The following is a 23,618-nucleotide window of genomic DNA, read 5'->3' on the forward strand; positions in this document are numbered from 1 at the left end:
GGCAGCACAGCCTCTTCCCCGCACCCTGCAGCACCCAGCAAACGCCCCAGGGATGTCTGCAGCAGTAGTCTTTGTCAAGAGCCATGTACGCTACATTAAAGCACAATTAACATCTCCCTGGCTGCCAGCCCTGCAGAGTGTAAGAGTCAAGGCTCTTGTTAGAGCAGACACACTGAACAATTAGTGTCTTATCATCTTCTATTCACATCAGTCTGCACATAAAAGGTTTTTTCTGGCAAGAAGTAGAGAATCCTGTCTTAGGGACAGATTAGAGGTAAGAGGATCTGGTTAAGATCATATTATTTTAAAATAAAGTCATGCTCTGCTTCTCAGCATTGCCCATGGCAGCCGTGTCCTGCAGCCACCCGGCTCCCGGCACTGGTGGAGCAGCACCAGGTTGGTGACACTTTCCCTCCCCAGCCTGGCTGCTCCATCTAACCAGCAAGGCAGCGTCCTGGGGATGATCGAGGGGATAGTTCCTTGAAGGAGGCACAGGCAGATGAGACTCAAACTATCGATGCTTTTAAGCCCGATGGGGCTGCTCAGGCTCATCCCAACAGGCAGGAGACATGGCCGTGCGAGGCTTTCAGATGTCCCCTCCACATTGGAGGGACCCTGTGCCCTAGCCCCTCGGGCAGCGAGGGAAACTGGGCTTTCCACCCTTAAAAATCCGCAGGATAGGATCTGCTGCAGCCACGCCAGAGACCAGAGCCACCAAAAAGCAAGTCAGCAGGAAGGCTGCAGCCACCCCTGCAGCTCCCAGCATGCGGTTGGGTCCCGGGATGGGATGGAGCCCATGGCTGCATCCTTCCTCCCCGCCTGTGGATGGCCTGCGGCAGCTCCCCCACCACCCTGGGCTGCATTACTCACCCCTTCCATCTCTTTTTTTCTACTTTATAATAGAAGAGATATTTTTAAAAATTTCCGTGCTTACTTCTAAACCAGGCAGCCTTGGAAACAAAGGGGGCAGAGATGGCTCACGCAGATCTGTGCCAATACCGAGAGTAAGTAATGTGGTGCTCAACATATTTATCTTCATTTTCTTCATCAAGGACATACCGGCCTGCAAAGCAGAACACGAATCTCTACAGAGCATTTATTGCGATATCATTTCTCATTTACAGCAAACACAGCGCCTGTCAATGCCGCAAGAATGAAAAATGGGTCATCAATTACTGTTATACAGTGAATTGTTTACTCTGCTCCAAGGGGGAAATAAAGCCTTGCATCAGTTTTTATGCCAAAGAAGCCAGTCCTTGTGTCAGAAGTGCTGCTGTGCCCAGCGCTCCCATCGCAGCCGCCCGTGGGGTGTTGGAGCAGCAGGAGCCGTGGGATGAGCCAGGGAGCCCCGCTGTGACAGCCATGCCCTGCGCCGCTGCCTCGCTGCTCACCGGCCTCCCGGGTTTGCACCCTTTGTTTCAGCCTTGTCAAAGCCCCGGTGACGGCAGCCAGCCCCGGGCTGTGCGCCCCAGCCCACGCACTCCATCCTCCGCCACCTCCGAGGATGATGAAGAGGATGATCCCCGCGGGGGAGTCACCCCAGACACGGGAGGACGTGATTTTGACTCAGCCCAGTTGTGTCCGGGCGCGGGGTCCCGGGGGAACCACGTTTAAGCCCTGCAGCAGCCGTCTCATTTCCAGCACAAAACGCGTCCCACCTCAAGAGGAGTTTGACTGGTTTGGCCCCAGAGCAGCCAGGCAGCGGCAGGGTTCGTGGAAGAGAAAGCCATTGGGAAACACCCCGCGAGGGGACCCCCAGCCCTGCAGGATGAGCCCTGGGGGGGCTGCAAGCCCGTCTCTCCTCCAGCTCACCCCCACACACCCGAACAGCCCTCAGGCATGGCAAGCAATTAGGAAAAATTAATTTTGCCTGGAGTTATGCTTTGTCCAAACGTTTTCCATTTGGCCTATCCCAATCTGAAGAATACTACAATTTGGTTTTGGAGCTACAAAATCAGCCTTCTGGGCAGCCTCATCTGCCCTCAGTACAATCGCAGCTATAAAACATAGCTTTCCTGAAGGCAGCGGGGTCACTTTGCCTGGAGGAAGATGCCGCTGAGAAAGGCTCCAGGGCTCCGGCCACCAAGACTCTCCTGCGCAGCACGGTGCGTGCAATCAGCTGTACCTGCAACCGCAGCGAGAGGCGCAGCCAGGCTTCTTTGGATCAGAGGGCTGGCACCTAAAGGGATGGAAACTTGGCCAAAGTTTCAGAGAAGACTTTGCAATCCAATTAAAAAAAAATCAGGTCTGAATATACAGCAGCAAACATGCCGGCAGCATCTGGCAGTAACACAGCATCTTCTGCAGACAGCATTGCAAACAGCGTTATTAAATAGCACTTCTCATCCCTAAAAAAATAAATCCCTAAAGACCTGACAAAGGAATCTGTAGCTTTTTATCACATACGCACACAAACGCACATATCCTTCACCTGGAGCTATGGCAGACAGCTCTCGAAAGCCATGTTCTCACTGAGCAGCAAACCTGAGCCCAGCTGAATCCTTCAAAGGATTCAAGGAAAAGAAAGCAACTGAACAACTATAATGAGATTTTCTAAGTCCACACAAGCCCATTAAGACTCTGGGAATGGCACGTACCAGGCCTCGGTGCTCACCGACACCCCAGCCCATTTCTGCGACGGGGCAGCAGCTCCCACGCGCGGGGCGGTGCGGTGGCAGCAGCGGCGGGGGGGGGCTGAAGCGTGATGAGCCCCGGCCCCCTCCTCGCAGGGCGAGACCCCTCCTTGGCCCTGCGCTTTGCTTTCCAGACTCTGGGTGAGAATTTTCTGAGGTTTCACCTCCTCCTCGCTAACCAGAGCGGCTCCGCTTCGCCACGGGTGGCAACACCGCTGCGGTCCTGCCCGGCCACCGGCAGGCACTGGGATGTCCGCGCAAGCAGCACCGGGCTCAGGGCTGGGAACGCAGGGCGGACCGTGCTCCCCAGCAGCCTGGTGCTACTGCAAGACACAGGCACTTGCAAACCTTTCTGCAAATAAAACTGAACCAAAACCCACACGCAGTTGCCTTGATTTCTTTTGTTGCGCCAGAGAGATCCCTTGGAAAGCCCGACTGCAACCAAGAACTCCAGCTGGAGCGGCCAGGGTCCTCAGGAGAGGATTTCCACCTCTGCACCAAGCTGCAGAGCTTATCCCCCGGGGAATCAATCGCCCTCTGAAGCTGCACAGCTCCCCGCTGCTCTCCCTCAGCAACACCCCGGCGATGTCAGGCCCCGCAGGACTGCCAGCGCGCCGAGCTTGCGGGAGCCATTTGACCTCACGTGTGTATTATTCAGGAGGGAAAAACACATCTGCCATGTGTTAATGCTTGCTCGGGAACAAAGTTATTTTAGGCATTGTCAAGCTCTTCTCACATTAATTCATGCACATTTATAAGTGCAGCACATTAATGTATTTAAGAAAGTTCAGGCTGAACTGCAATCCCACTTGCCGAGCCCCAGCCCTGCAGGGAGCCACCTCGCCAAGCTGCGATTCACCCCGATGCAAAGGGGTACAGTGTGCACCGCCATCGCAGCAAGACCCAGCTCTCCAAGTTCAGCTCCTCATCACTAAATTAGGTGCTCTCGGTGCTGCTCGCCGAGGTCTGCCAGCACCACAGCCCACAGGACCACGGCTGGCACCGCTCTTTGATTTTTGTGCATGTTCTGCATCCCAGAGCAGGGCGATGCTGCAGGAGCTGGTCCCTTCCCAGGAAAGCCACTGCAGCGGAGAGGCAGGCACAACACTCAGGTCTGGGAGCGCTCACCCCCCACGGCAGCTCATGTTCCAGCGCTGTCGTGCTGGCACGTTCTGGTTGTTTCCATCCCTGAAGCTCTTTTGGGTCAGCAAAGCCTCAGGAGAGGCAGCAGCAATGAGCACCACTTACCCACTGCAGTGACAGCAGGCACAGGGAGGGAGGACGGTCTCCTTCTTTTATTCCCCCTCCTCACAATGCAAACTTCTGGTCTCAGGCAGAGACAGCTGGGGTCACCCCTCTGAGGGCTCCGGTTCCCCCAGTTCTGCCACTGCTGTTTGCTGCAGGGCTGCTGTGCCTGCACCGTGGCAATGTGCTGCAGGGATGCTCCACGGCAATACACTGCAGGGATGGGCTGCAGCGATGCACCACAGCAAGGCACCACAGAGATGCTCCATGGCAATATACTGCAGGGATGGGCTGCAGGGATGGGCTGCAGGGATGCCCCACGGCAATGCCCCGCAGGAATGCACCACAGCCAGCCCTTCTCCCAAACACAGTGCAGCAGGGTTCGCCGGGAAGCGATTCCCAGCCCCGCTCTTGTCCCGTCACATCGGCCACGTTTCCCCAAGCCATGTCAGCAAGCCCTAGACCTGCCACGGAAGGAGCTGGGGAATCAGCCAGCCTTGCCCACGGCCGGGGTCCCTGAGTGGGAGGAGAACGTGCCCGCGGGGCTCAGGACCCAGCACCGTTCGAGCTGTTGTGTTTGCCTTCAGGCCACATGTGCCTCGGCACTTAGAGGAAAAAGAAAAGCCCACTCATCGGAAACCTGCGATGCGTGATCTCCCGGGAACGCTTTTCTTTCAGAAAGCCCTGACTCACAGGAGCCCGAGGAAGCCCGCAGTGTAACAGCCTGAGATGCTTCACAGCCCCGACCCGCACCGTGACCATACAGCACCCCGCGGCCCCTCGGCCCCTATGGAAACACCCAAAGCCATACGGTTACGGCAGAAAATAAACGCAACCGGTGACGGCTGCCCGGGGCAGTGCGGCACGGCCGTCACAGCGCCGGGGTCTCTTCCCAGCCCTGGCTCACCCGTGCCATGGGGAGGTGCACGGACACACGGCATGGCACGGCGGACTCACCCCCGGAAAGCCGCATCCCCGCCAGCCCGGCAGAGCTGCCAGTCCTTCCCGAGGCTGGCACTGCTGAGGGCTGCGTGGGCTGGCCGGCGCCGCTGCCAAAACCCGCGCCGCGCTCTAAAAATTGACGCCGAGAGTAGCAACAATCCCCCGGCGTTTCCGCCGAGGCACGCCGAAAGCGGTGAGCCCACGGGGGCTTTGCAGCCGGTGGGGCGGGAGGGTGAGCGCCCGGCCGTGCCGGGGAAACGATGCCGTCCTCTCGCAGCCACGACCCCGGAGAAACGGCTGCTTCCCTGCAGCTCCCGAGAGCTAAGTGTGCTTAACACCGAGGGAAAAAAAAAAACAAACAAAAAACAACCCAACAAATTGAAGCCCAGCCATCTGGCTGCACAAGCGGCGGGAAGGGCTCCCTGCACACCCAGGAAAGGGACTGGACTGACCCTGCACGGCGCGGGGCACCGAATCCCTGTTACAGGATGGATGCTCATTCAGGGACCAGTCCCCTCTGACAAGGAGGTCCCCAGACAGGGTCTTCTCTGTGAACCCCCCAGCAATGAGGCTGGGCTGAATTATTCATCCAGCCACGCAGTTGTGTTTTTCTTAGTCACCGGCTCAGAGGAAGCAGCGAGACACGGAGGCACTGGTGGGGAACCGCTGCTGTCGAGCGGTACGGGGGCAGCAAACCCCGGCAATTCAGACCAAATTCAACATCACTGTCCAACGGAGGGCAAGGTCCTGGGCAGCGGGATCTGAGCTCCCTGGGGGGGATGCTTCCCAAATGCCTCCAGCAGCCTCCTGGACTCAGCTATGGGGGGAAAAAACCATTAACGGGAGGTTGTTTCAAGGTTGAGAGCAAAGGGCACTGGAGTGCCAACACCAGCGGCTGTCCCTGGCAGGGATGGTACCAGGAGCCGAGGTTGGTCCAGCCTCATTATCCTTAATGAGGAGCAGCAGCATCGGCGCGGGGGCAGGACCCCCCGCTCCTCCTCTGCCGCCCCCGGCCCCGCGCCCGGCACGCATCGCACCGCAGGCGCGTATGGCAAACGGCGGTGGTTTGGCGGCGCTTGGCTAATAACCGCGTTAATGCCATAAAGCGGTGCGCGTCGGGCGAGGCGTTCGCCGGCGGCGCGGTTGCCGTGGCGACGCCCGCGCAAGCAAAGCTGGAAAAGCCAAAGCCTCCATTTCCCCAGCAAGTCACTTGGGCCCGGGAACATCACGGCTTGACGGGATGGAGGAAAATATCCCAGGATACGGGCAGAATGAACGAGGGCTGACGAGGTCCGACGAGGTCCGGGCTCGCCGCAGGTGGACGGCTTCACGGCATCCGACCCGGGCAGGTTCGGCTGCATCGCTGCAGCTGGTCACGGCTCCCCGCCACTCCTCTCCTTTCAATAAATTAAATATAAAAACCCCACACAAAATGAAACAAAACCTGTCCAGATGTTCACAACAGGACCAGTTTGCATCCTCAGAGACATGCCGCCGGTCTTACGACCTCCAGAAGATGACCTTTCCTGCCTGCTGACCTGCCTGCGGGCAGGACTGACCCCAGACCCGCTGGGTCTGTCACACGAACAGCTTCCCCACGCTGAAGCCCTAAAACATCACCGAGGCCCCCGGACCCCTGTCGGGCTTCTTCTCGCCCTGGGACAGCCATGGACTGAGGCAATGGGCATCACCCTTTAAAGCTGAAGGACCATGAGCTCCCAACGCATAGTAGTTATGATTGGGGAGAAATATTTTTTCCAATGAAGACATAAAGATAAAATATTTGCCGTTGCTTTTGAGAGGTTCTGCAATCCTTCAAGGCAATGACTCGGTGCTTAGCCAGGATTAAAAATGCTGTGTGCCCCTGTTAGACAAACAAAGCTGTAGGAGTTACACCACTCCGCTGGAGATCCCTCACCAGGGGAGCAGGGGCAGCTCCATCACTCTTGGATGGAGCCAGCAGCGTGTACAGCGACGCCGCGGCTTCGCTCCCCTTCTCGCCGGGCTGCGAGCAGGGCCAGGAGCCGCACAGGCAGCACGGCACGGCTGAGCATTGCCCTGGCTCTGCCCAGCCATGGGCATACGATGGCACGGCACGGCGCTGAGCCAGTCCCATGCTCTGGGGCAGGGATGTCCCCATGGTGCCACTAACGTTGCCCCATGCAGGAATCCCACAGACCCCGTGCTTTCCCAGCCCTCCTCCTCCTCCTTGAGGCTCCCCACCAGCAGCCACCCTGGGTCCCCCTACTCACTGCATCCCTCACTCACGCCCAGGACAATGCTGCCGACAAAATATTTTGCTTGCTCTGCAGGTAGACAAGCCCTCGATCCCCAAATTCCCCATTCCCATAGGAACCAGCATCCCCCCCCATTGCCAGCCAAGGACAAGCAGACAACTTCGCAGACGCACACCATGGTGCGGCTCCTTCCACCGTAAACACAGCTCCAATCCACTTGGATGGGATTGTTTTTCCCATTCTTTTTTTCTAAGGGGGATGATCTGCCAGCACTCACGGTTCCAGGCTTCAGAGCGGCCGATCACTGCCCTTCTGATTTGCCGTGCTGATGCTCAGCATTACCATCACAGGGCCTGGCAAAAGCCCCCCCGACGGGTCCAACCTGACCCCTATCTCCACGGCTCAGGTCTCTCCATCCTTTGCAGATGTGAGGAGGAAAGCGGCTCTTTGGGAAGAGGACGAAGGGGCAGGTGGTTTTCAGGGAAGGACGATGCGCAGCCATCTCCCGGCGAGTTCAGCCAGAGACGGCTCCCCCCGCACCAGCTTTTTGGGAACGGCAGCAACATCCCGCTGCAGCCCTCCGCAGCACTGCCGAATCCAGAACCGGCATCTCGCCCTTCCCCGCGTGCACACAGAGATCACCGGCATCCATGCTGGGAATAAACCAAAGCCTGCTGGGGGCAAATAATTAATCAGCAGCAATGAAATGAGTCAGTGGCTCAGCGGAGAGGCAGCAAGGGCTCAGGAGGGATGACGGGGGCCGAGCAAGGTGAGAGCCATGGGGCAGGGATGCCCCTAAATGCCCATCACAGGGGTGGCAGAGGGGAGCAGAGGCACCCCAAAGCCTCCCCGTCCCTGCAGACCCAGCTGCCTTCCCTCCGCTTTCAAAGAAAAACCCAATTCTGCACAGCTGAATTCAGTATTTTATCGCAAATAAAAGATGAAAGTGAAATTAAGCCAAATGTATTCCATTAAATATTCAAACCATTTAGACTTACTCTAGCCCCATTTAAATGTTTTATTGGCTATAAAACACTCCCTCACAGGCCCCGGCACCACAAACAGACCCAGCGTAACGCCTGGCTCTGCACCGGGGCAGCGGATGCTCCAGCACCCGAACTGGCCTCCCCGGGGCCAATTTCTCACCTGGCACCATCCAGAGAGATGCAGACACACCACATCTGCGTGCCCACAGCCTTCCTCCAGCACCAGCCTCCTCCTCACCCCGCTCCTTTGCAGAGAGCCTGCTAAGCTGGAGTGAAGCAGGGAGCAGGGCACTGACCCACAACCCCGAAGACACGGGATAATGCTGCTTGTGAGCAGAGCAGCGGCAGCTCCACCGCACCTACCACCCCTGCAGGAGATGGGTGCTGCACCGAGGATGCTCACATGAGCGGGTTCATCACCCTGCACCGAAACCCAACTCCCTGCAGGGACTTCACAGGGCACTTCAAAGAGCGGCCACTGAGCTACCACCAAAAACTCCTACAATTTTAAGATGCACAAAGAAACTCTTCCCTTCCCACGCTGCTGCAGGAAAAACAGAAATAAGATAAAGGCACGAGAGGGCTCCAGGAGTGCAGGCAGCCGTCCCCACATCACGATGCCATCCCCACGCCAAGGACAGAGGAGACAAACATTGCCAGCCCCGTGCGCCCACGGAGCCAGGACCGCGCCTGCTGATGGCTTGGCCGCGATGGATGCCGGCGGCTCAGGGAGGGGACACCACAGTGACAACACACGTGCCCGGGTGCCGCTTCCCAACCCGCCTTTGTGCTGCACCACAATTTGCCTGGAAAAGAAATTAAAGGAGAAGAAATTAAGCCGTTCTGGTCAGATGCTACAGGGCCCAGGAAGCGACTCTGCTCACGCTTTCCACGTAGGCTCGCAACAGCCTGCAAATCTGCAGGAATTGCATTTTCCAGCTGAGTTTCCACCACGTTGGTCCCCATCCTCTAATGGGGTTTTGAGCTCCCATACAGCTCTAATGAGGAGGATCCAGAAGCAGGTTATGGTGAACAGCTTTACAACCTCCCTCCTTCCACCAGCAGCTCCCAAGTGTATTTCTTCCATGCCCGTGCCCTAGCTCTGCAGCTCCCAAGCAGCCCAGGCCTCCTGCCCTCCACCTGAGCTAATTACACCTTTTATTCCAACCATCCCAGACCAGGACAGATCCGCGGGGACACCGGCTGTTGGCACGCACCGGGAAGCCACAGCACAGCAGAGGGAGTGCAGGAGCCTGGGTGACACCGGCACCCTTCCAGGAGCATCTCCCATGAAACCCCATGTCCCCAGCACTCTCGCTGTCAGCTGAAATGGATGCAAAATTTCACACCCGGCTTAAACACCCAGTCTATTCTGGGTGGTATTTCCCAGACACTGAGGGGGCGGGAGAGCCCCCGGCGTGCCGAGAGCGGGGAAGGCACCTTCACACCATCCTGCAAACTGGTTAAGAGTTTTCTTAACCAGGCTCTGGGTCTCGATGCCGCTCCAGCTGCTCATTTAAAGAGCAGCTCAAGTACTTCTCTGCTTTGAAGACATTGATCTTGTTTCTTTTTGCCTTCCCAAGGCAGGAATCGAGTCTGTTGTCCACCGGGATTACCGCCAGCACACGGGTGTTTGCAGTTTACTGGTGCGCTGCAGAACTGGAGCACACCGAGGAGGTTTATTATTTTTCAAATGCAAGAGCCAAAGAAACATGAATAAAATACTAGCAGATGTGAGAAAGCGGGTGCAGCCCGCCACGGGTGCTGCTCGCAGCATCTCTTGGCAACTGAGCCCCTGCATGCAAATGACAGGCTTCGCTGACTGCAAAGCTGTGTCCCTCTGCAAAGGAGGAGAGCAGCAGCTGAAAGCAAAGCAGGGCTCGGTTTCCCAGGAAAAATGGCTATTTACTCCCCTGAGAGCCCGTCCTGGGAGCAGGGAACAGGAACCAGCAGCAGCCGCAGAGAAGCTGTTGTCCTAAGAGTCAGACATGACATAAATCGATAAAATCAAGGCGTGTTCCGGCAAACAAGCACCTGCCCTCCCTGAGCGAGCTCTCCCGGACCTGCCTCACCTGCTGCCGGATTCGGGAAGCACCTGGTCCTTATGGCACCGGTGCCAGCATCTCATCTGATCCCTGAAACCAGGCAGAAGGGGTGGAAAGCATCGCAGGAAAGCTCCTCTGGGCAAATTGAGCCCAGCTTTCCTTACAGTGAGACATGCGAAAGTATGAAATCAGCTACTGGCTTCTATTAAAATTCATACAGCACTTGGAGATGCAGAACAAGCCGATTTCAGACAAAGAGCTGCTGGAAACACATACCCAAGGCAGGCACGCAGGCATCCCCCTGCCCGCCCTGCCACGCCAGCACCCGCACAGGGCTCCTGCCCCGGCTCGGAGCGGTCGCACCGGTGTTGCCGCTGGCACGGCAGCCCCACGGAGGGTGTATTTGGCCCAAGTGACCCAGGCAGCACCGAGATGCCTCTCCCAGGGGAAGACCACCTCCCCTGCAGGCGTGCGGAGCGGGGACTGTCCCCTCCGGTGCTCCAGCTCGCAGCCCCGGGGACCGACCTAAACCCACCCGACTGCAGCCCGCAGCAGCCCCCCTGCCCGACCCCGCACACGTCACCATGCTACACGGCAAAGCGTGCGAACAGAGGAGACTAAACACTCTGCTCGATGCCCAGAGTCCCTTCCCTTGAATGTTCAGGACTAATTTTATATAGAAAGACATGCTAGAATTAATTTATTTCCGTTTCTTTCTTCTGGCCTAAGCAGATCCCCTCCCACTTTTTCCAGATCGATCCATCAGAAAATTAGCCCTGCTAATGCTCCGTGCCAACTGCTGAGATAAAAGCCAGCCCTTGGCATTCAGATGGCTCCAGGTTGCACCAACCCTTCAAAGGGAGGCACCACGGCGAACGCTGCGCTGGAACATCACCCCAAGGGCAGGGATGCGGGCGCACGCTGGGGACCGGCAGATGCTCAGGGCATCCACACCTCCCTCCCCTGAGCACATGGAGACCCAGGACCAGACTTGCCAAATCCAGACTGTGGCCAGTGTTAGATTGCACACCCTGCATGGCTGGAACGAAGCCTTCCATCTCTCCTGCAAAGTTAAGCTCACTGAGGGAGTCAGCAGGCAGCCAGCAGCTGCTGTTTTGCCGACGGAAGGTGCGCACACACGCACACGCTACAAAAAATAAACAGAGATGCAACAAATCTCTTATGCAAAAAAGCATATTATATACCGCTGATTCCACCCCCAGACCAGCACAGGGCTGAATGTAATCAAGAGCCCTTAAAGCTCAGGGTCACAAGTGACAGCTTTTATTTACAGCGCACAGCAGCCGTCCCAGCGGGCAGATTAACTGCGGCACGGCCAAGGCTGGAGCAGAGAGCGTGGCCGCTGCCGGCTCGCCCGCACCCGAGGAGGCTGCGGCTGCAGGGAGAGCTGCAGGTCTCCGCAGGGTAACAACCAGCAGAAACCCCTCCTGGGCACGTTGGTGCAAACCGCCAGACATCCAAGCCCAGCCTTCAGAGGAAATATTCCCTGCGCCCAGCTGCCTGCCCAGAAAGCCCAACGCTGTGCTGAAGCACCAGGGCTGGCTCCATCCTCCTCCTCCTGCAGCACCTAAGGATGCTTCGCACCAGGAGGATGTTGGTTTGCTCCCTCTCCTTGGGGCAGCGAGAGAGGAGCGATAACTGCAATACACCTCGGAGAAAACGAAGACAAGCCGCCCTGCTCTGAACTCTGCCAGCAAAGCGCTTCCTAATGGTTTCATCCCACTGATTAACGCAGAAGCCATCTCCCCTGCTAATGCAAAGAAACTCATTAGCACCTCTTCCCTGGGAGAAAAGGCTCATCTTTAATTTTTTTCTTTTATGTTCTTCTCCTTTCAGGTCCAATTAGTACAAAAAGTCTTAACTCGCTTGACCTTGCAAAGCTCAGGACAAAGTGCGGGGCTGTGAGCACCAGCGGGGCAGCCAGCGTTGGGGCAGCCCCACGGAGCCTGGCCGTCATCGGGGAGGGGGCACACGGTGGGCTCACGTGGCCCTTTGGTTTCTCGGCTTTGGCAAGACATTCCTCCCGTTAGTTAGCTGTTACGACGAGACAGAAGTACCGTTGGCTGTGGAGCTTTAATTTCTGTTGAGGTTTCTGCGGCGTTCCCAAAATTCCAGCAAAAGGCAGCTCCTTCAGTAGCCCCAAGAAAAATGGGATTCACATCCCTGAGTAATAAACCTGCTGTTTTCCAGGAGCCCCTTCTCCCTGCAATCCTAACATACAGAGACCCAGCCCCACCGCTGCCCCCAAGCAGAGGGATCTGCTGAGACCCCCCAGCCCCCGGGGAAGAGGAGGAGGAGGAAGACCCCGTGCCATGGCTCGGCACAGCCCCGGCCATACCGCAGCCGATGGGAGGGAATAATTAAGCCGCCCATTATCTAGCAATGGCTGGAAATGGCAAAGGCGACTCCTGCAACCGGGATGCTGGAGGCAGAGAGGACTTTGCCCCCCTGGGAGGTTTTCCCCTCTGGGGGAAGCAGCACAGTAACTCGGACAGAAGTTTCTGTCGCTCCAAGCCAGCCCCCTGCTCCGAGGAAGCCCCCACGGGAGCAGGACCCCTCGCCCCAGGGCTCTGCCTCGCCTTAATGGCACTTGCAGCAGGGGGGGCTCGCCCCAGCAGCGCACCCCCAGCCAAACCCTCGGCTCGGCACCCTGGACACCCCGACACTGCCCTGGCTGAAGGGGGAGGGCTGGTATGTTCCTGAGGAGCTAAAGATGCTGCCCCAGTAAACCCAATTTTCAAAGGAAGGAAAGCCAAAGGACTTGGCGTCTCCAAAGCTAGAAGCCAATAGGTACCATTTTGATGCATTTTGTAATACTATGATCATCTTTTTTTTCCCTAGTATCAGTGGTTTATTTTCCAAATATATTTAGATCAACATCATTCTCTTCTCTTAAACAAAGACACGATGATAAACAAACACAATGGGAGAGGTTCTCCCTAACATAAAACAGTAGGAGGGAAAAAACGTAGGGGGCCATTAGGAATTGTAATGCTAGATTAATTTTAAATGGATTTCTATTCATTTACATTTGCTCAGACCTACGTAATCCATTATCCATAGCTTTGCGCGTATCTAATGGTTTGACATGCTCGAAAATGAGCGGCTGATCCTGGAGCCCACTGGGACCAGTGGACGGACTGGGAGAGGAGGCGGAGAGCAGCTGGGTGGGTGCAGGGGCTGCCCCGCAACACGGCTCCATTCCATCCCTGGGTGCTTCACAAAAACCAGCCGGCATCAAGAGGGGCAGAGACAGTCCCGAAAACAACGGCAGGAGCCGGGCAGCTCCATCCCCGCAACATCCCCAGCCTTTACCCAGGTTCCCGCAGCTCGCCCCTGGCCGAGCAAGGTCGCGCGTGCACAGGAGCGCAGCTGCCCCTGGCCTTGGGGAGGTCCCCCCGGTCTCCGCCGCCAGCGAGGCTCAGCGACCACCGCAAACCCCGCCGAAAAAGCCCGATGCACCGAAATAACGCCCAGCGCTTGCTCAGCGCCTCTTGCTTGGGTCCGAGGTGAACGCAGCAAAAACCCAGCGACCGCCTTCCCCGACCACAACCGCCCGCGGTCGCAAACAGCCTCGCTTGCTTCAGCCAGAAAACCCGATGCCAAATTCTGGGATTACAGAGAAAAGGAGCTGCGATGTGGCCGTTTTGTTATTAGATAGACACAAATTAAAACCAAAATGTGCTCTCGCAGCAGAAGCCTCCAGCGTTGCCACCCCAGAGCTTCATCTGCATCCTGATGCAAACAGCGAGAAAGGCACAATTACACAGCGCCTGCAAACAGGATTATCTTAATGGAAACGGAGATGTACAATCAAAAAACTATTTCCATGTCCCCCCCAAAATTATGAGTGCCTTACAAAGATGATAGTAATGAGGTTTTGGGCATACACATGATCTTCCCCACTGTATAATCTGCCCATTTCAAACCGATGTAGCTCTAGCAGCTCTATTACAGAAGTAAATTAACCCTAATTTGATTGCTACTCAGTAGCAGTCGTTTCAGTGCTCTGATCAATAAGTCACAGGATTTTATGACTGCCCTTGGTATCAATCATTGCAATCAGTAATAAAACACTTTTCATTTTAAGAACACCTGAAATACCGTGTAATTACCTTTGTATAAAATCACGGACTCCAATTTACTAACTTCACCAAGCTGCTGCTGCAGCCCGCAGCATCGCTCTGCACCGAAAGCCTCTTTGCAGGAAAGAACATCGCTTTCTTTCTAAAGGCTTTCTGAGCTGTCCCTCATCTCTTCCACTTGTCACTGTACCAGCAAGTTATTATTCACACCCTGGCGAAATAGCAGATTACAAGAGACGCCCATCTCCCAGAATTCCTCCAAGAAAGGGGCAAATCCAAGATCCTGCTGAGAAAAGGCAGTCAGGAAGATGCAACATTGGTGCGTGGCATCACCACCAGCTCTTCACCGCACTCACCCATCACCACCGCAGCACCAAAACGGGGCCAAAAACCATTGCACAGTGAGACAACGCAGCCGGTGCCCCGACAGCAGGGCAGGGAGAGCACTGCCACTGGGCACATCCGCGGTCCCGAGGGCTGAGCCTCCCCCAGGAGCCTGTGGCACCGGCCAGACATCTTGGGGGGCGGCAAGCTCGCAGTTTGGGGGGAAGCAGATGGCTGGGGAACTGGGGAGGGACTGGTAGCACCTGATCCCTGGGCCAGAGACCCAAGCCAGGCGTGCTGCCAGCTGCCGCTTTGGTAGCAAAAGCTCCCTCGCTTGCCCTTCACAGCTGCCGTAAGGTTTCTTCGATGCCATCTCTGTAAAGTCACCGTCCCTGTTGCTTTGCTGTCCCATCCCAGGGGTGCCCGCTCTGCAGCCCAGGGTGCCCACGGCAGCCCCCCTTCGCCAGGCTTTGCCCTCCCCAGCAAGATGTCACCGGGAAAACGATGCCAAGAAAAGGCTTTGAGGGCCCCGGCCAGCACTAAGACATTCCCAGCTGGCAAAGGATGCTCTGCCCACACTAGAGCATCGGAGGACACGAGCTGTCTCCCCTTCTGCCTCCCATTCCCCACATTATCCCCTCTGTCAAGCAGGTTCCCGCTGTCCTCGCTGGTGCCACGCAGCCCCGACATGCTGCCCTCGGGGCTCCCCCAGCACCAGGATGCTCCGGCCGGCACCAACAAAACAGTTACTCTCCGAGAGCTCAGAGACCCCTCGGCACAACGCATCCCCCCCCCCCCCCCCCCGTGCCAGAGGGAGCAGGGCCACCCCGGCACCGCACCCCCACGTCAGCACCCCAAAGCTGCGCTCAGGAGATGTTCCCAGGAGATTCTGGTTTATGTCAGTTTTCGTTTTGGTTTTTTGTTTGGTTGTTCTTTGTTGGTTTTTTTTTTTAAAAAAAAACAAACTCAACTTTTAAAAACACTGAAACTGACTCAGGGAAATACTTTCACCGTGCAGATGCTCAGGCCTCAGCTGTTGTTGTCACACGAACCATCCCCAGGACCCAGAGCAGGGGACGTGCTCCCCCATCCTTGTCCAAAGCGGTAACGAAGAGGCCGCTGCTCTCTGATGCTGCCGCCATCAGCACCCTGAGGTGCCCCGGCTGGCACTGACGTGGTTGGGATGATGAGGTTTAAGTCCTTGGAGCAACGTTTTGTCTCTCCTCTGCAAAAGCCACCATTCACCTGCCAGACCCCGTGGGCAGAGGCCGAGGAGCCCCCCAGGCACTTACCCTGAAGTCGATTCCAACTGTGGAAATGAAGCTGCCGGCGAGGAAAGCGCCGTCTTTGAACCGCACCAGCAAGCAGGTTTTGCCGACCCCCGAGTCGCCCACCAGCATCACCTGCGAGGGAGGGGGGCAGGCGTTAGACACTGGGTTTCGGGAAGGAAGCCCCACCGCAGCCGTTACCCATCGCCATCCCAAAAGCCCCATCCGGGCCCATGAGGATCCCGTATTCTTGAGGGGAAAAAAAGCACGTCCAAGAGGGATGTCCTCAGACCTAGGGGAGGTGGGGGGAGAGAAGGGGGGGACCCACAGCAGGATTGCTCCCCACCCTGCACCACGTGTGTCCCTGAGCACTGGCTGAACTCCAGACACCTTCCCCCGAGCAGTACTTAACAGATCCCCCGTGGGGACACAAACACCCCTGGAAAACCAAGAGGTGCTGTCTAGGCGAAGCAGGCTGCGACCCGACGGCTGCGGGGCCCACGCTGCCCCCGGCGCACCCACGAAAGACCTTGCACCCCACCACGTGCGGGGCTTCTGGGAGGGTGGCACTGCCCACGGGGAGACTTCGGGGGGGCCCCCAACCATGAGCTCACCCTGCCCTCTGCGAGCAAACTCCTTTGGCGGGACCCTCCCAGCCACCCTCCCGGTCCTCAGCGGGTGCCGAGGGAGCAGCTCCTGGTGCCGCCTGCCTCAGTTTCCCCACCCAGCAGCAGCGCCGGGTGCAGATGGGGCAGGCACCCACCCTGCCACGAAGAAACCACAGCAGAGCTGAAGCTGCTCCCAAACGCAGCTCCCCAAAGCCTCTGCTCAAACCGCAACCCCTTCCCAGCCCTTCTGCACCCCGGGGCCGCCGACCCCGCTCCCCTAGGCAGGACGACAGCTTCCCGCCATTGAGAAATCCCAGACCACGCAGCCGAGCTGCATTAGCGGCTTCTCCACCTGCACCAATTCACACGGCTTCACGCTGACATGGCAGGGTTCCCTCTCTCCCAAAAGCACTGCCATTAGCCCGTGACCAAATTTAAATGGTTTTAAGGCAGGCGCTGCCTTGGGTCACACCAAACCCAGGCAGGAGCCATCAGAAGCAGCAAATGCCATCACCCCTCTGCAGCTCAGCCTCCCAAGAAGCAGCAGCAGCCATAACTTGTTTTGGGGCAGGGGGGCACCGCTGGGGAGGGGAGTGGGCGGCCAGGATCCAGCCACACTGCTCCATCACCCACGGTGCAGAGCCCCGCACCGGGTCTCCTGTGGGAGCACCATGCACAGCCACGCACCGAGCTCTGGTACAGCAGGGTTAGGAGAGCCAGCGAGCCCGCGAAGCCACGGGAAGGGGGAAAGAAAGAGGCATTTTTAGTACAAAATAGTAGTATTGTTTTTTTAAAACTTTCCAGACCTCTGTTCTAGAGCAGGGTGACCCTTAAAAGCAGCTTCTCTCCACCCAGCACCACTGACACCTCACCCAGGGCATGCAGTAGCACCCAGGGCCAGGCTTACGCCAAGGGCTCGGCGATCAGGATTCGGCCCCGGGCCCAGGACTTGCGTTTGGCCACTGCCTCTGGAGAGCTTGGGAGCCTCAAGAGAGGGGTAGGGGAAAGAGAAAGTTTAATAAACCAGGTTTTTACTGAATACAAAGCAATTTCTCTCTCCCACTGGTTCAAAACCAGCCAGACCATTAGCAAAGGGTTTGGCTACCCAGCACGTTTGGGCTTATCTGAGACCTCATCTGGCTTATCCCTGTGCCATGGGAAAGCCCCAGCCCAGGCAGGGAGAGGCGAGCTGAAGGAGCCAAGGACCAGCATGAACACGGAGATGGCTCCATTTTAGGGAAGCCGTTGAACCATTACTGCAGCTGTATCAGGACCAACCACCTACCAAAGCAACCAAATTCACTTCTCCAACGCCCCTCACCTCCTACTCCACGTCCCAAATCTTAACACCACGATGGCACCTTGCCACAGGCTAAGGTTGGACTTGCCATAGCAAACACCCTCTTCTCCAAGCTCAATCCCCTGCGCTCGGTTACACAGGTCTGTGTTCGAAATGCAGTCAGATGGGTCACACCGAATTGCAGCCCCAGCCAAAATCGCTAAGCGAGCTCCAAGCTGGGCTTGCATCAGGTCGCATGACGGAAGGGGGGGGGGGGGTGCAAATACGTTTGATGTGTGGCTCGCTCGCCAGAATCTGAGAGAAGAAGCCATCTGAGCCCTTAAAAGAAAGCGCAAGCTGGAGACATTTCAACAGCAGCCAGAGCAGATTCGATGCGACTCGAGGAATACTGTCACCGCGCTGCACGACCGCATTTCTTACGTCGGTGAAGAGGAACCAGCAGGTTACAATAACTCAGCTGGGCAGAAAGCCTTTTGCCATCACTTCCAAAAGTTCCGCCGAAGCAGCCCCGCTGCCGAGGGCTCTGCAGGCGCAGCCCCCCCCCCCCCCCCCAGCAGCCCCGACCCAGGCGGCGGCAGCAGCAGAGGAGGGGCGGGATGCCGCGGCTGGCAGAGGGATGCCCGCCCGCTCCCGGTCCCGGGGAACTTCTCCGGCGACCGTAAGGAAAACCGCACCCGACCCCCGCATCCCACCGACCCCGCACCGTTCCCGTTCCCCCGCGGTCCCCCCCGGTCTCCGCACCTTGAAAGCGAGATCGTAGAACTCCCCGCTGCTGCTCAGCGACGGACGACCCACCGCCGCCGCCGCCGCCGCTCCGCCGTTGCGGGGCAGCTCGGCAGCGGGCGCGGAGCCCCTCGGGGCGGCGGCGGCGGCCCGGCCGGAGCCCTGGGCGGCGGGGGGCAGCGCGGCGGAGGGCGCGGCCCCGCCGCCCTTACTGCGAGCCGCTTTCTTCCGCGACATACCGGGGCCGCCGGCCGGGGCGGGGGGGGGGGGCGGGGGGGCTAGTACCGGCTGTACCGGCCGCCGCCGCCCTCCCCCGGCCCGGCCCCGCCGCCAATGGCAGCGCCGCGGGGGCGGGCGGTGGGGGCCGGACGGCTCCGTTCCGCGCCCGCCCCGCTCCGCCCCGCGCTGCAGCCGCGGTAAGCGGGGGGCACCGGCGCAGGCAGGGGAGGGGCGTCGGTGCACGTGCCTGAAAAGGGGGGGGGGGGGTTGCAGACGCGAAGGGAGCAGCGCTGAGGGTGCTCACACGCACCCACGGGGGGGGGGGGGGGGATTTGCACCCCGGGATGCGCCCCACGCCGTGTCTGCATCCCCCCCCACCGGAGCCACTCGCACCCCCAGCCCCGCAGCGAGCGAGGGTGCGCAGCGGGGGTTTGGGGTCCGTGTACCCCCCCGCCCCGGGCCCTGAGTTTGCCCCCGTTGGGGCACGGCGAGGGGGGTTCGCGGGGGGCAGACGCGGAGCATCTGCTTGCTGGCAGCATCCCGGCGAGAAGTCGGGCCTGAGGGCAGACGCGGAGCAGGGCAGAGCCCGTGGGGTGGACGCAGCGTGGGCTGCCGGGGCGGCAGGCTCGAGATTTTTTAAGACGGGAACCCGCGTTACCCCCAGTCTGTCTGAGCAACTGGTTTCAGCGAGCGACGCTCGGCATCTTTCTTTCTGGCTGCTGACAAAGTGTCACCCGAGGCGCTTGCGGGTCTCTCGGCTGAAATAAATGTCTTTAGCTGTGTGACACAGTTCCAGCGGCGCGGCCTCATCCTGACTGCAAAAGGGGGCTTGAACAGTCGCATCGAAGCAGGAGCGGAAAATAACTCGCTGTGGTGAGAAGCCAGGCAGGCACACAATGAAGATGTAAATAAGCAACAGCGCTTGCACAAGAGGGAGGGGAGGTGATGGCCGACACGGTGGGGCTCAGGCAGCCCGGCAAACCCAGGGCCAGCACCGGGGCTCAGGTGCCAGCCGTGGTGATGCCAAGGGATTGCTCTCGCTGTGGGCACGGCTTTTCCCTTTGCTGCCCTGGGAGCATTTAAATCTGTAGTCAATCCCTCTTCAATGGCCCGAAAGCGCTCCAGGGGGAAGAGGAGGAGTGGGCAGCAGAGCTCTGATGGCTTTGGCCACCGATAAGGGAGATAAGCTGGGTCAGGAGCTCCTGTGCGTGATTCCTGGATGAGATCCCCCTTCTCCCACCCCAAGCCACGGCCACGGCCATCACGGGCCCCAGGGAACGCTGAGGAGCTCTGGGTTTGCAGCATTCCTCCAACACAGCTGAGGAAAAGCTGTCACGGCGGAGGCTTATCCTCCTGCTCCCCTTTGTGTGCTCTTCATCCTGACGACCTAGCTGGGAGATGGAAGACCTGACTTGTCAGAGCAGACTCGATGCCAGGGGTTTGCACTATAATCTGATTTTCCGGGACAGCTGCCGTCAATAGAGGCTGAGGCCTCGGAGCAAAGTGCGATGCTGGAACCATCTGTGGGTCTGTAGGGATTTTAACTAGTCCCTATGCAGTAACAAGGCTGTTGTGGAGCTTTCCCCTGGTGCTACCTGCCCGGAGGAAGGGGGTACACAGCCCTGGCACCCCGCGCCTTCAGGGTGCACCCCCCCGCCCCCGCAGGCTGTGAGCACTGGCGCACGGGGACTTTTCCCCTCTCTGAGCCACAGTCGATGATGATGGAAATCTCCATCAACAGCCTCGTGTTCAGGAGCAAACAAAGCCAGCTGCTTATCGCTGCCGCATCAGGGCAACGCCGGAGGAGGATGACCCCTTATCGCCGGCGGCAGTGGGGAAGCGTGCCTGGTTAATTCTGCCTTTACCAAAGGTCATGTGCTCCAGCGCCTGCAGCGGTGCTGATCCCCGCTGCCCCGGCCCCCAAAACTCGGCCTCGTGCAGCGCCAGAGCTCAGAGCACCGCGTCCACGAGCGCCGCAGGGAGAAGCATCTTCAGCAAGTTTTTCTCTTAGCAAACGCGTGTGCAGAGACACAGTCTGCTCAGAAATCGCAGTCACGCCTGGAGATGTTGCTCCTCATATAGTTACAGGAACTAATCAGATAACTGCAGCTGAACTAAGGGGGATATATTTACTAAAAATAGATTAATGGAACAACAGACGCCTGAAGATACGGCGTGCCTTGGGGAAGCGGGACTGCGGTATCTGGCAGGGCTCTGAGTGGGGCTGGCCGTGACAGTGGCTATCTGTTACTCTGATACATCTACATGTAAGTAATTTGTTTTTAGAGGCAGAAAAGCAGCTTGTCCCCATCAGGGCTGTCAACCCAAGAGGCCTGTTGTATTGCAGCGTAGCGGGGGGGCTGTAAATGCAAGCACTAAGAGGCAGCTAGTGCCAGCTACTTCTGCCTGTACTAAGGGGCCGAGCAGCAGCCCGAGGCCCGCGGGGCACAGCACCCTGGCCATCCCCGCCTGGGGACAGAGCTCAGCGCTGGGCTGGAGACACGGAGAGCCTGGCCAGGGCTGGGCACCGGGCTTTGGCCACCTGCTCTGCACAAACACTGTGCTTTGGGATTTGAAATCTAGCCGTTTTCTTTGGCATGGATATTTGCAGGGTTCTCTGTATGCCAGAAGTTGCACGTCGTGCTCAGAGCCAAGCGAGATATTTCGGTGCGAGGCCATCCCTCCTTCCTCCCGCTGGTCCAGGTTGCTCCATCGCTGGCTCGTGCCTCCGCTGCTCCTCACTGCTCCGTCCCCCGGGCAGGGACGCCCGCCTCGTCCCGGCCAGGCTCTAGCGATTCCTCTCCCAGCAGCCCGGGAGCACGCTGAGCCTGCTGCCCTCCCGGTCCCAGCTCTTGTCACCAGCTCAGATGGAGCAGAGATGTCTCTTCAGCAGGCAGACTGCAAGGACGAGCTGTTCCCATCAGACACAATGTCAGCTGCGCCATCTTGGAAGATGTTCATCTTCTTTGCCTGGTGGCTGCAGGAAAACCGGTGCAGGCTCTTTCCACGTGCTGCTGGTAACACGGCGCGGCTTGCCTCTGCTGTCACCCATCGCAGTGCCACCAGCCAAGGTTCAGGGGACTTTTCTCCTAATCACATGTGAACCTGCCAGCTCTTCCCACTCTCTGTTCTGCTGCAGGTCCTCTGCCAAGGGCACACGCAGCTCCGACTCCAAAGCGGTTGTAGAGAAAGGGCCTGAAGGCAGTGGGCATCACCCAGGTGGGAGGTGCGGGAGGGCAGCCGGGGACAAAGGTGACACCACGCTCATGGGGCTGACTCGAAAATACAGAGAGCTCGGTTCTGTGTTGCACATGAGCAGACATCCACTGGAGATGTCAGACAGAGGGGACAGCCCTGCTTCAGCGAGCATCTCCCTGCGGAGCAGGGTCTGTGCAGGAGGTGCGGGGAGGCAGAGGGAGGGTGCGCAGGGCGTGGGACGCGTGCCGGAGGTGGATCCCAGCACCCTGCCATGCTCGGCGGGCGAAGGCTTTCTCTCTGCCGCCTTGGGAAGGGCCCAGCCCACGCAGTGCTGAGCAGGCACTGTTCCCTCCCTCGCCATTTATTGTTCTTCCCTCCCCATTGCTCACTTACCTTTGAACACTTCAATCTCGTTGCCTTTGTCAGTGTCGCTGGCTTTTAATTGAAATTCTTCAGACATCTCATCAACGCAGCCCATCATTTATTTTTGTGGGAAGCGATTGTTTTCCTTTTGCAGCTGTGAAAGTTAAATTCCAGCGTTTTGCTGGGAGACTGCTTTTGTCTCTTCCCTTTCTTATATTACCAAGCCCAGTCTTACATTGCAACCCTCCTTCCTTTGTCTGGTTATTTAATTTTCCATCTCTCCTGTGTGCAGTCCCCCTGTTTCCATCTCGGGCTCCTCCGCTTCTCTGATCCATCCTGAAGGGCAGCTTCCACCTGCGGCTCCCTCCAGCCTTTCATCACCATCGTTTTCCCTGCAAAGCACCTAAGAGGTTTGGAGAGCCCAGCCTGTTACTAAGTCTTCGCTTCTTGGCATTCAAATCCATAATTTATTCGCAAGGCGAGCCCTGCTGAATGCACCAAGCCATGGGGCTCTCACCAGCGGTCTCACCCGGTGGGTCCGGCTCGCACGGCAGTACCGGAGGGCTCCGTGCTCCCTTTGATGCCCGTGGCACCCCAAGAGGTTTGGGGGTCGGGAGGGTGCAGCCCGCCGCTGCACGGGGCAGCTCTGGCATGCTGCAAACCAGTCCTGCAACCAGGCTGGCACGTTAATGTGTTGCAGAAATTGCTGCTTTTGGAACAACTTACGGTAATAGCAGCAACCAGGTCCCCGGGGGGGGGTTGTAAACCACAGAGCTGGTTAGATACTGTTATCTCAGCACGGGCCCTGTCTCAGCACGTGCAGCCCAGGGACAAAGCCCGAGCACTCCTTCGCCCACCAAACTGCCCCCATTAGCCCCTTCTCCCTCTTCAAAAGGCAAAGTCAAGTGAAGAAAACCTCTTTCCTGGCACTCTGCAACCCCTGGCAGCGTTCAAGAGGAGATCCCAAGCCCACAATAAAAGCACCACCCGCACCACTGCCAAGACATCATTTCCACGGGTGGCAGGAGGACGGGACGGGGTCTCTGCCCCAAGCGCAGCGCTGCAGGTCAGAATCCTGCCCCTGCTCCAGAGCCGAGGTGGCTCAGCCCCCTCCTCCGGAGCAGAGCAAGAGCCCTTCGGTGTAACCGGCTGGCTCTCCTGGGCTCAAGCTGGCAAATGAGACGTGGGGCACGGCTTCCCTCTCTGCCCTGCTCCGGGGCTGGCACCCCGGGATTACCCACGGCACGGCACGGCACAGGGAGGTGGCAGCAGTAGCCGGGCCTGAGCAAGACACAGTGCGGCTGTAAAATAAAACAAACTCCCACAAACACAGGGATCCCCCCCCTCGCACCTGAAGGGTTTTGCTCCCTGCAGGTCGGCATCCCACGTCCCTGCCAGCAGCGTGCCGGGACACGGGCCCT

General features: G+C 58.2%; 1 protein-coding gene across 1 annotated transcript in view; it reads right to left on the bottom strand.

Moving 5' to 3' along the window:
- RAB26 (RAB26, member RAS oncogene family) overlaps window positions 1-18,689 on the bottom strand; it is a 34,115-nt gene extending 15,426 nt beyond the window's left edge. The window contains exons 1-2 of the mRNA XM_052773255.1: window positions 18,436-18,689; window positions 15,811-15,921 (exon numbers count right to left, since the gene is read on the bottom strand). Of these exons, the coding sequence (XP_052629215.1) occupies window positions 15,811-15,921; window positions 18,436-18,654 (330 nt within the window). The 5' untranslated portion in view covers window positions 18,655-18,689. The remainder of the gene's footprint in view (window positions 1-15,810; window positions 15,922-18,435) is intronic.
- Between the last annotated feature and the right edge of the window lie 4,929 nt (window positions 18,690-23,618).

The sequence above is a fragment of the Harpia harpyja genome, chromosome 21, assembly GCF_026419915.1.
Source record: "Harpia harpyja isolate bHarHar1 chromosome 21, bHarHar1 primary haplotype, whole genome shotgun sequence".
Taxonomy (NCBI): domain Eukaryota; kingdom Metazoa; phylum Chordata; class Aves; order Accipitriformes; family Accipitridae; genus Harpia; species Harpia harpyja.